Below are 12,604 nucleotides of genomic sequence, written 5' to 3' on the forward strand. Positions count from 1 at the left end.
TTATTTTCCAAGTCACTTACTTCTCAGATCAATTGAAGGATGCAGGGTTTTTCTAGTGAAGCCTTCATCACTTGCAACCTCTGACAGTTTTAACAGACGTCAATGGTCTACTAAATACTGCTCAAATCATGACTATTTCATTGACCCCTCCTTTTAATTTGAAGTCTATGAAATAATAATTACAGTAAAACTCAAACTGATTTATTATTATGGCTATTTTTTATATGTAGATAGATAGATATAGATATATATACACACACTTTTATGCATGTGAACATGTCTTGGTTTCGCTCTGCAGCAGAGAGGGTCTGAACTGATGTGCCCAGGTTAGCTGTGAACATTTCTGGAGGTATAAACTCCAGAATTTTAACGTACCTACTATATGTAATTTTTTTAAATCCCTACTGTACCACTTACACATCATAAAGTGTTGTGAACTATCATGCACAGTGCTCTCCTGAATTGCCCACTTTTACAAAGTCCATAAAAACATAGTCATTGTTTGATATACATTTAATTTTAAAATCATCTCCGCCCCTCTTTCTACTCTTTGACAAAGAGTCTGTTCAGCATTATGTGGATCCAACCAAAAATGCTTAATGAGGACAAAGGAAGCTGTACTACCCAAAGAGCAATTAATGCAGAAAAACTTTAGCATTACAGTTTTTAAAGCAGACTTGCTCTGCTTTTGCTCCTCCTGGAGACTAAGACAAGAAAGATGCTATTAAAGAGTTAAAGTAACTCCGTGTGAGTCCGTGAGCCAGAGAAACAAACCACAACCCTCTGACAGGAGCTCAGCACCACCTCCTCCGAGAGGGTGCTGTCAGGATCGGCTTTTCCATTCAGGAAGAGCAGGCTGTCACCTGGGGCGGCAGAGCAGCTCGGGGCTGCATATTGTTAGACTAGCAGCAGGATGTAAGGGAGGGCACTCTCCAATTAACCTGAGGCAGCACATCCCCCAGAGACAGGTGCTGGATAATGTACAATGACCAAACAGAACAGGAACATTCTGGACTTGAGCATAAGGAAAGCGAATAATCATCACTGCAACCAAGGCTCCAGCAACAGGAGAGAAAAAAAAAAAAAAAGGCAAACAAAAACAAGCAAAAAGCACTCTAGGGAGCTCTCCCCTCAGCAAGTAATATCCCTGCTTCTTTTAATCCTCCTACAATGGTGTTTTTGCTGCTTTCTCCATCCCACACCAGTTTTTCCTTGCAAGAATCCAAAGTCCTGCCCCTTCCATCAGCTATCCTACCTCTTTTTTGGTGTTCGAGGGCTGATCAAGAGGAAAAAACATTTGAAAGGTGGTGCAGAAAGTGCAGGAAGACCACCTGCGAACGAGAGCATTTCACCTGCAGACTTTGCGTGACTACCAGCACCCTCCAGGCTTCAGGGAGAGGAGGGCATCGGCGGCAAGGAGCACCCCGCTCACACGGGGGCCATGACACAGCACGGCGCTCCCTCTGTCCGCCAGCAGGAGCTGTGGCCCTGGCCCACTCCCAGCAGGGCTGGTTCGGGTACAGACGTGCCCAGCCCAGAGGCAAACACACAGAGCCCACACCACGGCACCTTCCTGTGGCCCCACTGTGTGGCTGTGCCACAGGGATGGGACAGGGCTGCGCTTACCGGCACGCTGAGGCCACCACCATTTTAGGGCTGAGAGGAAAGCAGGCAGCAGGCACTGGGGTTCTGGCTGCTTCTGGAAGTTTCCACGTGGCACCCCCTCTGCCTGGGGCTTTGTGCTTTGGCCCCAGGGGCAGGCAGCCCACAGCTCCTAAATGGAGGCCTAGTGGTGAGGCATCGGCTCCTTGCCCTGCCACATGCCCCAGGGTGTGCGGCAGCCATTTCCTTGTGCATGGGGACCGAGCTGCCGGTACCCTGCAGCTGCCATGAGCCCGGAGCAGCCTTTTCAGAATGCTCATGAGGCACTCTGTCACTTAAAACATACCTGAAGAGCTGCTCTTGCTTGTCCAAGATAAATAAGATTTGGAGCTGCAAGCCCAGTCCCTTTGGAACTTGTCAGCCTCCATCATGCGGCCCCCACCTGTGTTTGAGCTGCGTGATCAGGGGGAGGACTCCTTCAGCAGCCAGCTGTGAGGAAAAGAAACAGCTGAGTGGTTCAATCTAACAGTTCAGCTGAGGAGCCCTCACATGGTTACAGCAAAAGGCACCAGGCTTCATCAGAAGGCTGCAACAGACTTGCAGCATGACCGTAAGTTAATTACTGCAAAGTTTCTGGGCTTTGGCTTCCCTCTAAATCAGGGCAACAGTATCAGCACGCCAAGGGGAGGCTGGCAGTGCTGCAGCACGCAAAATTGGGATCTTGGGAATCGAGTCTGCAGCAGTAGGAACTGATGCAGTGCTTTGTGCCTGCTAGCAGTATTTATAAGTTTCACATGGCTGGGCCTCCGCTGGCTTGAAAGGGATTACTGCTGATTTTCACAGGTGCAAAAAAGAAAACCCAAGCAGCACAGCTTGGAAGGTATATATATAATGCCTCTAGTTCCTCCAGTGTATATGGTAGAAACTGTAGAGTATAATGATGCTCAGGTAAAATCATATTATTTGCTACTCTTGCATAAATAAAGTTTAGGTAGTCTCATTTAGGAAGTAGTAAAGTATTTGTAATTCTCCACTTTCCTATCCCCTAACTTAATATACTACTTTTACTATATCTAAAATAGGTGCAGGTCTCCCTACCACGATTTATTTCAGTTCTGTAACTGAAACATTCAGAGAATGTTTATAAATTGCATTTGGTGAAAGTACTTCTAAACATGAAACAAAAAACACTTCCGTTAATTACTCTGTCATATTTGCTGTAACAACCACCACTCACTGCCAGCAAATCTGTAAACTGGCGTAACTGTGAAAAAGAAAACTAAGAGGACTGGACAGTATTAAAGGTAATTAATTTAAAAATAATTTTTAAAAAAAAAGAAAAATATAGGTTTTAGGAGTTTTCAGGTATTTTTATAACATTGGCTCACATGTAACAATAGCAATAAACATGCTCTGCAGTTCCTGCTAGAATATTTCTGTTAAGACTCTATTGTTTTAGTAGACGGCAGATATTCTCCATAAACTCCACTGGCAGCTGCATCTCTGTAACACAGGAAGGCAAGACATACTGCACTGAAACAGCATCCAAAGGCCAATGCAATGACGACACACACAACAGATGCTCAGTTTTAGGGTTTATTTCATCTGCTAACATTCATTCTTGATCTAGACAAAAGCAATTAGATGATTATTTTCTTAATCTATTTTTTTTTTTCTTGTGGAGGAAAAGAAAAAACAATTCTTTTAACACTTTTTTTTTGTAAGATGTTATAAATAAATATATAAAGCTTTAAGTGTTACTTGGTTCAAATTGAACAGTTGTCGTTTATTTTTTGTTAAGTTCCTGATGTGGAAAAAAAAAAAAAGTGCAAACCATACATATTCAGCCTAATGGAATGACTCCAGCCACAATCATTTCTGGAGAAGCTGAATCTGTTTGATCTACAATATGGAGGATGGAAGGTGGGTGGGGGAAACAACTTACTATATTTTTACCTTCAGCCACATAACTCCTAGCAGATAAAAATGGAGTTCCCTGGTAGGTAAAGCATACAAGAAAGGGGGGAAGGAAGAAAAGAAAGTTCTGCCTACATTGCCCTTTCCCTTTCTTGTGCAGCACAGAGGAAAGAAGAGACAATATAAGGAAAGCTTTAGACAAAAACATGAGAATGAAAAATAATATCAGCAGGAGGGACTGGTGAAAAATCCTACGGCTGTTGCATGTTTGCCTGGCAGACTACAAACAAACACAGAGAAACTTCACGTTGAGAGACAGTGGGGATTTTTGTCTTTTCCTTATGAAAAAAAAAAGATGGAAAGGGGCAATAAAAATAAGTTACATCATATTCCAATATGTACAAAACAAATCATGCTCAGTAAATCATTTGAATATAAAATTATTCATTATTGTACAACTCTCTCAATACAGTCTGCAGAATAGACAACTGGGGAAAAACAGGGAGGGGGAACTGTGGGGCTTTGAGGGATAAAACAGACTAATTTGCAAATCATGTGGCTTTTTTCAGCTTGCATGAAAAATTACAAAGAATACCATCACCTGCAGCTGGGACAATACAGGCTTTAATATCCACGTGCTTATCAGGACTGCATTAATCTTGGCAAGAACTGTAGATGGGACAAAACAAACAGCCACAGATAGCTCAGACTGTGTGCGCAGACACAAGCTCCACTGCCTGCCTGCTGGTTTACCTGGGACTGCTGCTAAATGACCTGTGCTTTAACAGCCTGGCTCTATTGCTGATCAGGCACTGAATCCTACAGTCACTTCTGCCACTGAAATATGAGCTGATATAAAAGCAAAAACAAGAACAAAAAGGTGACACATCAGCCCTGTGATTCAAATCCAGCAAATACATTGAGTTGCATTCCAAGCTATAGCCTTGGAAATACAACATTTAGCATACTCTATGTTGCCAATTGCTGTAGCGCTACCCAGTTTTGTAATAATTCAGAAAATTCTGTGGGATAGGAGGGGTCTGAGTACCTCAAAACATGAATGAGAAGCTAGAGAAGCTTCCAGCCCCAGGATACATATCTACGTCAGGCCCTGTTCTTTTACAGTCTGTCATTACTTCCTGTAGCTGTTCAGTGGTCTCTGTGAAGTGGTTTGATGAGCTCAGTGACACATCCACTTCCTAACTGATGTGCGTTCACACTGCCACCGAGGTGGTCCTTCTGCCTCGCTCATATGCTCACTGCTCTTTCTGCTCCTACTGGACAACAATGGAAGAAAAAGCTTGCTGGGATCTTCCTTCTGCTGCTTCCATTTCCACCCCTGTTTTGTAGGCAAGTACAGGACTATTGGGTGCAAAAACATCAACCTCAAATGCCCTCCATTTACTCCAAAATGCTGGGCATGAAGGGTGAAACTCAAACAAGCCAGAAATTCACACAGATCCTTTGCTGAGAATTTTTTTTTTTTTTTCCCCAATGACTTTGAGCCCAGTGACAGCCTGGGTCTACAGCCTTACAGTCAGTTCTGTATTTGTGACCTGGGAAGGGTACAAGGTGACATCTGACTGGGAAACTTTTGAGTAGGAGGCAAACTCCTTCAGTACAACTAGCTGGAATGAGACAAACGAGCAATAAAATGCTTTCTTCTGCAACAACACCTACCAAGCAGTCAAGTTCATTGTTTAGGTGTCTAAAAGCAAAAAAGACCTCTTCCTTCTTAGCACTGCAGCATATGTTGTCCTTTCCACCTTCCTGAAGCAGGAAGGGAGTCTGCTGGCAAATCCCCACTCATGGCATCACCCTCTGTTGCAGATGTGCATGGGTCTGCACAGCGGAAGGCAGCAGAGGCTAAGAGCTATCATCTTTGGCCTGGTACCAGGTAACTGCTTATCCAAAATGCTCACTCACACTAGTATTGCTGGTTCTATAACCCCTTAGAAATCCCTTACACAGTCCCAGCTCTTCTAAAGGTTCTTCATGGGGTGTCCCTGGAACACAACAGAAACACTGTGGGGATAGACATGCATCCAAGTGTCCCAGGACTGTGTAGAATCTGAATTCAGGAGGAACCATTTGTGGTTGGATGAGATGATCTTGGAGGTCTTTTCCAACCTTAATGATTTTATGATTCAAGCTCAATGAGAGACTGGTCACAACCTTGCACCTGCCTTCACTATACCCATCACTTGCCTCTCCTGACCTGGATCATGATGCATTGAGTGGCCCAATGGGGAAACACCTTATGTAGGGAAGAAGGTGTTGGTGTGTCTGGAAGTCACAGGAAAAACATTTTGGGAAAAAGGGGCACATATTGAACAAGGATGTACTTGTCTGGCCACTACTTCTGCGAGAGTGCCTTAAAGCCATTGTTCTCTGTTCATTTTAAAACTACACATACAATTTGCATGTTGTTGTAGCATCAAATAATCCGTCCTAAACAAAAAATAAATTGTACCACTTCAAACTGTAGTACATAAAAATCACAAAAACAAACAAACAAACAAACAAACAAAAAAAAACCCTACATTCACATTATGTTAAAAAAGTTCCCTTAAACCCACTAGAGGAAGAAAATCATGCCAGGTATGCCCTGCAACCTATGCTCTTGCAGACAGAACTGAAAATAAATCAAAGTGTGGCATACAGCCTTAAACAGACCAGCACAGCAGTCAGGGTGTGGGATGGCTTTTGGGTTATTCTCTTCATTTCTGATATTCATAGTTAAAATTTGTTTCAAAGTGTCCTATACTTCTCATACTTTGGAGTACCTCTTTACAGAGAGGCCATTTGCTTTCTCAATGTACAGATGGAGAAACTGAGGTATTGGCCAGGAACCGGATTTGAATTTACAAATTCCTGCCTCAGTGCTAAGCTGAGGTCAGACCTCCTTTTGTGGGTTGAAGTGAAACTGTTAACAAGACTTCGCAGTTTCATTTCTTTTGCTTGTTACTGTAATATATTACAAAGAAAACAGAACAAGGTCTTCCACTAACATGCTTCTAGGGTCAGAAGCTGCCTCTGATTTAGAGAACCCTGCAGACAGATCCATTAAAATCCAGCTGGTTGCTCAGAGCCCATAACGCAGAAACAACTCAGGCAAAATGGGCCCAATTATGATACTGGTCCTGATCATACACAGTCCCATTTACTAGCACCCTTTGGTAGATGAGAGCAGAATTTGGCCTTCAATACAGAATGGTTCTCAAAGTCAGTACTGGCATGTGCTGTACTGCCTGAGTGTCCACAGCGTGCCCTCTTCTGGAGCCGCACCGACGGGTGCTGTGAGCATGGCTTAGCTGCAGTAACTATTTGTGCACGATGGAGCTGTGACACAGAGAGCACACTGAAAAGCCTTCGGGTAAAGCTGGAAACTGTGCATATGAAACAGTTGCTTTTTATATCTAGCGTATTGGTTTTGTGGGTAAACAGCCTGTAAAATTGCATTTTTAAAATATAAACGTTTTCTTTAGTTACAGCAATACATAAAAGTGCTGGGAACTACCAAACATAGCTCCTCCCAGTCTTGGAAGTCAGAGATGAGCAAATGGATTTGTAATACCTTCTGCCCCCAAGCCAATAACTGAAAATTGCTTCATATTGCTTCCCACATCTCAGCTAGGAACAAACGCTTATGGCCAAGCATATGCATCTCTGGAAGCAGGGGCCATTTTGTAATAAAACCTTAAGGACAGTGACAACCACCAGCAAACATTGGTAACAGGCGAATGCACGAGTAACAACATCTCACTGTGCTTAAAGATGACCGTGTGCTTGAGCACTTTGCAGCACCAGGATGCAGACCTGACCAACATTCATCTGAAATCAGCAGGATTCTTCAACTTCATTGGACTGTGGATCAAGTATGTAACAGGATTATTTGAACCCAATGTGCTGTTTGTAACTTCTGTTCTTAACTTTTTAGTCAGCTTCACTCTTCTGGAGAAGAACATCTCCAGAAGCAAGGTGTATACCTCGGGGTGTACACAGAAGAAACAAGGCAGCTCCTGTGCTTAAGGTGGCTACCTCCTTTGCAAACCTCAGTGTGAATTTGAAACTGTTGGAAGCAGGGTACAGAGGCAGAAGAATTAAAATACAGAACAAGCAGCACTGCAGTGGATTTGTGTGATTGTGTGATTTTTAGAGAGATGCCAAAAAATGACACACTAAAGCCAAATGTATCATCTCTCTGCCTCTCCTTCTGTGATTTCAGTGCCATAATTGACCCGCAGTTACCATGGCCTTTGAAAATCAAATCATATTCCATTTGATTCATATTTTACCCTAGACAATAGCTGGTTCAGGACTAACAGGCTGAGTAATAACGGGGTGAGACATGAAGCAGGCAAAAACTGCTTCATTTCCATGCTTCCAGACAAAAAAAGAAATGCTTGCAACAGCAAGAAAATAAGCCATACTTTAATTTGTTGAGTGGGAAGAGGAATTAGAGAAGTCATTGTTGCTCTTTGACTCAAAAGTCAGTAAGCAGAACTTGGTTAGACTGTCACCATACTGGAGGATTAAACTTACATGGGTCCCTAAAAAACAGCATTAAAAGAGAAAGAGCTCTGCTTTGAAAGTGGTCTGAGACTAAAAAAACATTATCCATGATTCTCGTTTCCAGTTTTTTGAACACAGCTTGTTCGTTTAAAGCAAGAGCTGCAGAGCAGGCACTCTGCCAAAAGACAATGTGCACTGTCTCATAATTAATTCAGACCCATAGTCAGAAATTTTTACAGCTCTGGAAGAGAGCCCCATCCTGTTCCCACTTAAATCAGTTCTAGTGACTTCACTGAAAGCAGGCTTATGTCCATTATCTCTTGACACAACCAAGTAAAAAATAACTTAATAGTACAGGTATGGGTACGTCTGCATGCTTGTTGCAGTTCAGCATTTCACATAGCAATGAACAAAACAAAATCACCTCCTCATCATGTTGCCATTAATGACCGATTATTTGCAGGGTCTTCCTGAAGACTGTCCTGGAGCCTTGTCCTGCAGACTAACAAGGAAGTATTGCTATTTCACTTGTTCTCCCTTTCTCAGTATGCAGGATAAGGTTTTCATTTGTTGTTAGCACATTATACTGATGAAGGCATGAGTGGCAGTTGTGTAGGGTGACATTATGGCATGGGGCTGCATGTTGGAGCCTATGTGGAATTTGGTTGGCTTTGAAATTGGTTTGGGACCTGTCTGTGAAACAAATCTGGGAGCTCTGTGCAAGAACTCCCTATTATTTTTATGAAGTTGCGTATGTATATGTGATACCAGTGCAATGTATCAAAACCACTGTGCTAAGTCCGTATCCTAGGCCACAGTCAATTTGATTTAATGTTTCTTATCCTCTGATGTTTTTCTTCTTTTATTCTTATGGTGCTCTACTTTCTGGCAGTGGCTGCCAGATGAAAGTTAGCGACTGCCCTTGTGCTTAGATCACAGCCTGACACATCCTCAATTTAGTCACTGTTATCATTTACTTACAAACAACGCAATTCCCATCCCACCTCCAAAAACACCCACAAAATAACACCTCAATTTCCTTGTTTTTTAATGATGTATCTTTATATCATTACGGCTCAGGAGACAAACAGATTTAAAAAATCCTACATCTGACATTTGTGTTTGAATTGTGAGGATAAGAAACATTCTTTTGTATTTGGCCTTAAGAGTGGGTAACCGCATTTGTGCATTTTTCACCTCTGTATTATAATGTTGACTGTTTTTTTATTTTTATGTATTTATTTATTTTTTTAAGAATCTCACCGGTCTTGTAAGAAACAGTAAAAAGACCCTATGTTTAAGGAAGCAATCTATCTTCTGTTTTACAGACTTGCTTTTAAATAAAATATTTTTCTGTTGTTTTGAAATTTTACTTCCATGATCTTTTATATGGAAACCCTAGAGTATCATTAATATAAAAGTCTGCCTAGGCTACCACTTTTCTATAATATGGCTCATGTAGTCCTCAGTGGGCAAGCGTCCTTGCTCCTCGGTCTCTTCCTTGGGAAGTGCTTCATTGGACCGGTGAAGAAGCCTCTCTTCCCGATTCTTTATCCTCTGCTCCATCCTCTCTAGCTGCCGTTTGTACTGGTAGCGCTGCTGGAAGAGGTCCTTTGCATAGTCATAGAGCTGCATGTCCAGGTCATTGAGCTCCTCAATCCTCCGGATGGTGTCATTATCCACCTCCACCCCTCCTGCCCTGGTGCTGTTGTACTGCATAAAGGGCCGGATGAATTTCAGATTAAAAGTTCTCTCAAACAGGTACTGAGTCTTTCTCTGGAACTCTGTCAGGCCAAAGAAGGCCATGTCTTTGAGGTTCTTTTTTGCGCTGTCCAGCAGGATCTGTGCTCGCTTGTTCTCTGGGATGAAAGACATGTTGTAGCAGCCCACTAAGCTCAAGTCAGCCAACATCCTCACCTGGCGGTTGTTGGCCAAATTATACGGGCAATCCATGAACTCCTGCAGTGTGCAGCCTGACCAGTCTGTGCCTTCATAGCATGACGGCAGCTCTTCAGGAGTTGGCGTCCTGCCATCACACATGTGCAAGGAGGTCTTCCAAGTAGCTCCTCGTTGGACATGACGCCATTCGCTGAGGTAACGAGATACAGGGTCTCTCAGCAGTGTGATGTAGTAAAATTTTCTACAAGAAGAAGAGAAAATAAAATTAATGCTCTGCTAGCAACTAGAAAGACGCTTGGAAAAATGAGATCCAGAGTAAACATAAAAAAGAAAAGGGTAAATCGACATCGGAGCACCCATTCCACTGTACTCCTGGACTATTTTCTTCTTGCTATCTCTCATACTAAGTACTGTGTGCAACATTAGATCCATGTTTCTCATCTTCATTGCCCACCGTTTAGTCTTGCCAATCAGTATCTCTTTCTCCAGTGCATTCCTTTCTAGCAATGGATTGCAAAGTCAGAACAAATCAGCAGGATTCAACTCATATACCAACTTCAGAGAGCAGCTGCAACTTCAGAAACTGCCTGGCCTTTCACACTAGCACATACTCTCTGACTGAACCAACACCTGCTCTGCAGGACATGCCCATAACTGCTCTGTTTATGAGCTGGGCTATCATTTTCGCTTCAGGTAGCTGCTGACCAGGACACCTACTGCTTGACTGATCTGGCTGCCAGGCTGAAATCTGGGAGTCTGCACTTAGTAGCAGGACAACACCACAGGAACGTAAGTGAAAAATAAAGATAAATCAGGAATGCAATATGCTTTGTAGAAAAAGAAGGTGTGAGATGACACCCAGAAACAGAAACAGTGGAAAGAGTTCATTGTTTCAGATATGGTGTTATCCATTCAAATTTAAGAGAAGCTTTTGATACATGTGACTAAAAAGGGTGTAAAAGGAAGACAGTCAAGAGGAAAACTGGTAATGAAACCCACAATGATCCGAGCAGTCCCTTGAGCTGAAAACATGACAGCTGCTGCCTACAAGGAGACCACCTGGCTTTGGCTCACATTGAGCCTGGATAAAGTTATGGGATTGATAATGATGGCAGTTTGCAATGGCCCTCTCCAGACAGAGGGAAATGGGATATATATTTTTTTCCTTAAATGTCTTGGGACCATCATGTCTCCAAGTGTTTCTAGAACAAGGAAATACCTTCTCTAGTTGCTGAAGTTGGCAAGGAATTAAATCCACATGTGCTCCCAGTGCATGGGGCTGTGTGACACTGCACAGACAAGAGCATCACGCTTTGGCAGGGTAACACACACATCTACAGGCTACTGGAAATACTTTATATAGGGGGTAGCAGCAGAATTATTTCCCCATCAGAAATGCGTCTTTGGAATGCTGATATGGCTCTCTGCCCTGCCAGAAATGCTTGAGAGAACTGAATGTGATGGCCATTATGAGAATACTGCACAGTTTTCTAACTGTGCAGTTAGGAAATTTATTTAATTTTTAACTATTTTTTTAATTTAATTTTAAAAATTAACAAATGTCTGCTCTGGCTAATATTAATGGACCCACATTTTCCTAACACCTTCAATATTTTTCTTCCCAGAAGTAACCTAAATTACTGCAAAAAGAATAATTTGATTTAAAGAAAATACATCAATGACATTGCCCGGGAAGTCTGATTTTAAGGAATGCTTGCTTTCCCAAGTTATTATTGATTTACTGATGGTTTGTTCCAAAGCAGGATGTTTTGGTCTTTTCAACAATGGTGATGGGTGTCAACACAGGCTCCAACTCCTCTCCTCTTTTCTGCCTTCATAACTAGGACTGCTAAAAACATTTGCTATTTTTGGAAAGTTTTCCGTCTCTCTTCATAGCAGGGGTATCACACTGTCTAGTAATACTGTCTAGTACACTGTCTGGCTACAGGGAGGGGGGAGAAAGAAGGGGAGCAGAGTACATAACAGAAACATTTCCCTTAAATTTATCTCATTTTCCTGCATTTACACTGCAGCCTGTAAGGGTTCAACTACCCAGACTGAGTTGCAGCTATGAATTATATAGAGAGTGCTAAGAAACCTCTAACAGATGGGAATAAAATATGACAGTGGAAGGAAAAGGGAAGCAATGATGAATGCCAGATGTTCGAGTGACAGACATTGATGCTAAACACTACCAGCATTTTTTTTGACTTGTGAATTGCACTGGACTTTTTATTTACACCAATGTAATCCAAAGGTTGCATTTTTTCCTGAAGCAGGTCTAAGCCAATTTTTATTATGCTGCTTATACAAGCAACTACAAGTTTCACCTAAGATCAGGAACTCATTTGTGACACATCCAAAGCCACAGGAGGAGCTGATTCCTGTTCAAGCGTGCCGTCTATAGAGGTATGGATAGAGGAAAAAAAGTTTTAGTATCTGCATTTTGTTGACCCCCTTTAAGAGTCTGTTAGTAAATCAGATTAACAAACATCATACAGAACTTTTAGGATCCATTGAAAGAGAGACAACTTCAACATGAACTGTAAAAAGGTGAAGAAGCCAGTATTTCTTTCTTCAGACCTACACTATAAAAGCTACTGTTGAGGTGATGCACTGGTAAATATTTTCCCATGAGTGAACTCTCTCCAATATTCAATTTAGTGAACAG

General features: G+C 42.2%; 1 protein-coding gene across 1 annotated transcript in view; it reads right to left on the bottom strand.

The window, feature by feature from the left end:
- Positions 1-3,184: 3,184 nt before the first annotated feature.
- HS6ST1 (heparan sulfate 6-O-sulfotransferase 1) overlaps positions 3,185-12,604 on the bottom strand; it is a 183,462-nt gene continuing 174,042 nt past the window's right edge. The window contains exon 2 of the mRNA XM_027463893.3: positions 3,185-10,174. Coding sequence (XP_027319694.2) covers positions 9,466-10,174 — 709 coding nt within the window. The 3' untranslated portion in view covers positions 3,185-9,465. The remainder of the gene's footprint in view (positions 10,175-12,604) is intronic.

The sequence above is a fragment of the Anas platyrhynchos genome, chromosome 9 (genome assembly GCF_047663525.1).
Source record: "Anas platyrhynchos isolate ZD024472 breed Pekin duck chromosome 9, IASCAAS_PekinDuck_T2T, whole genome shotgun sequence".
NCBI lineage: Eukaryota > Metazoa > Chordata > Aves > Anseriformes > Anatidae > Anas > Anas platyrhynchos.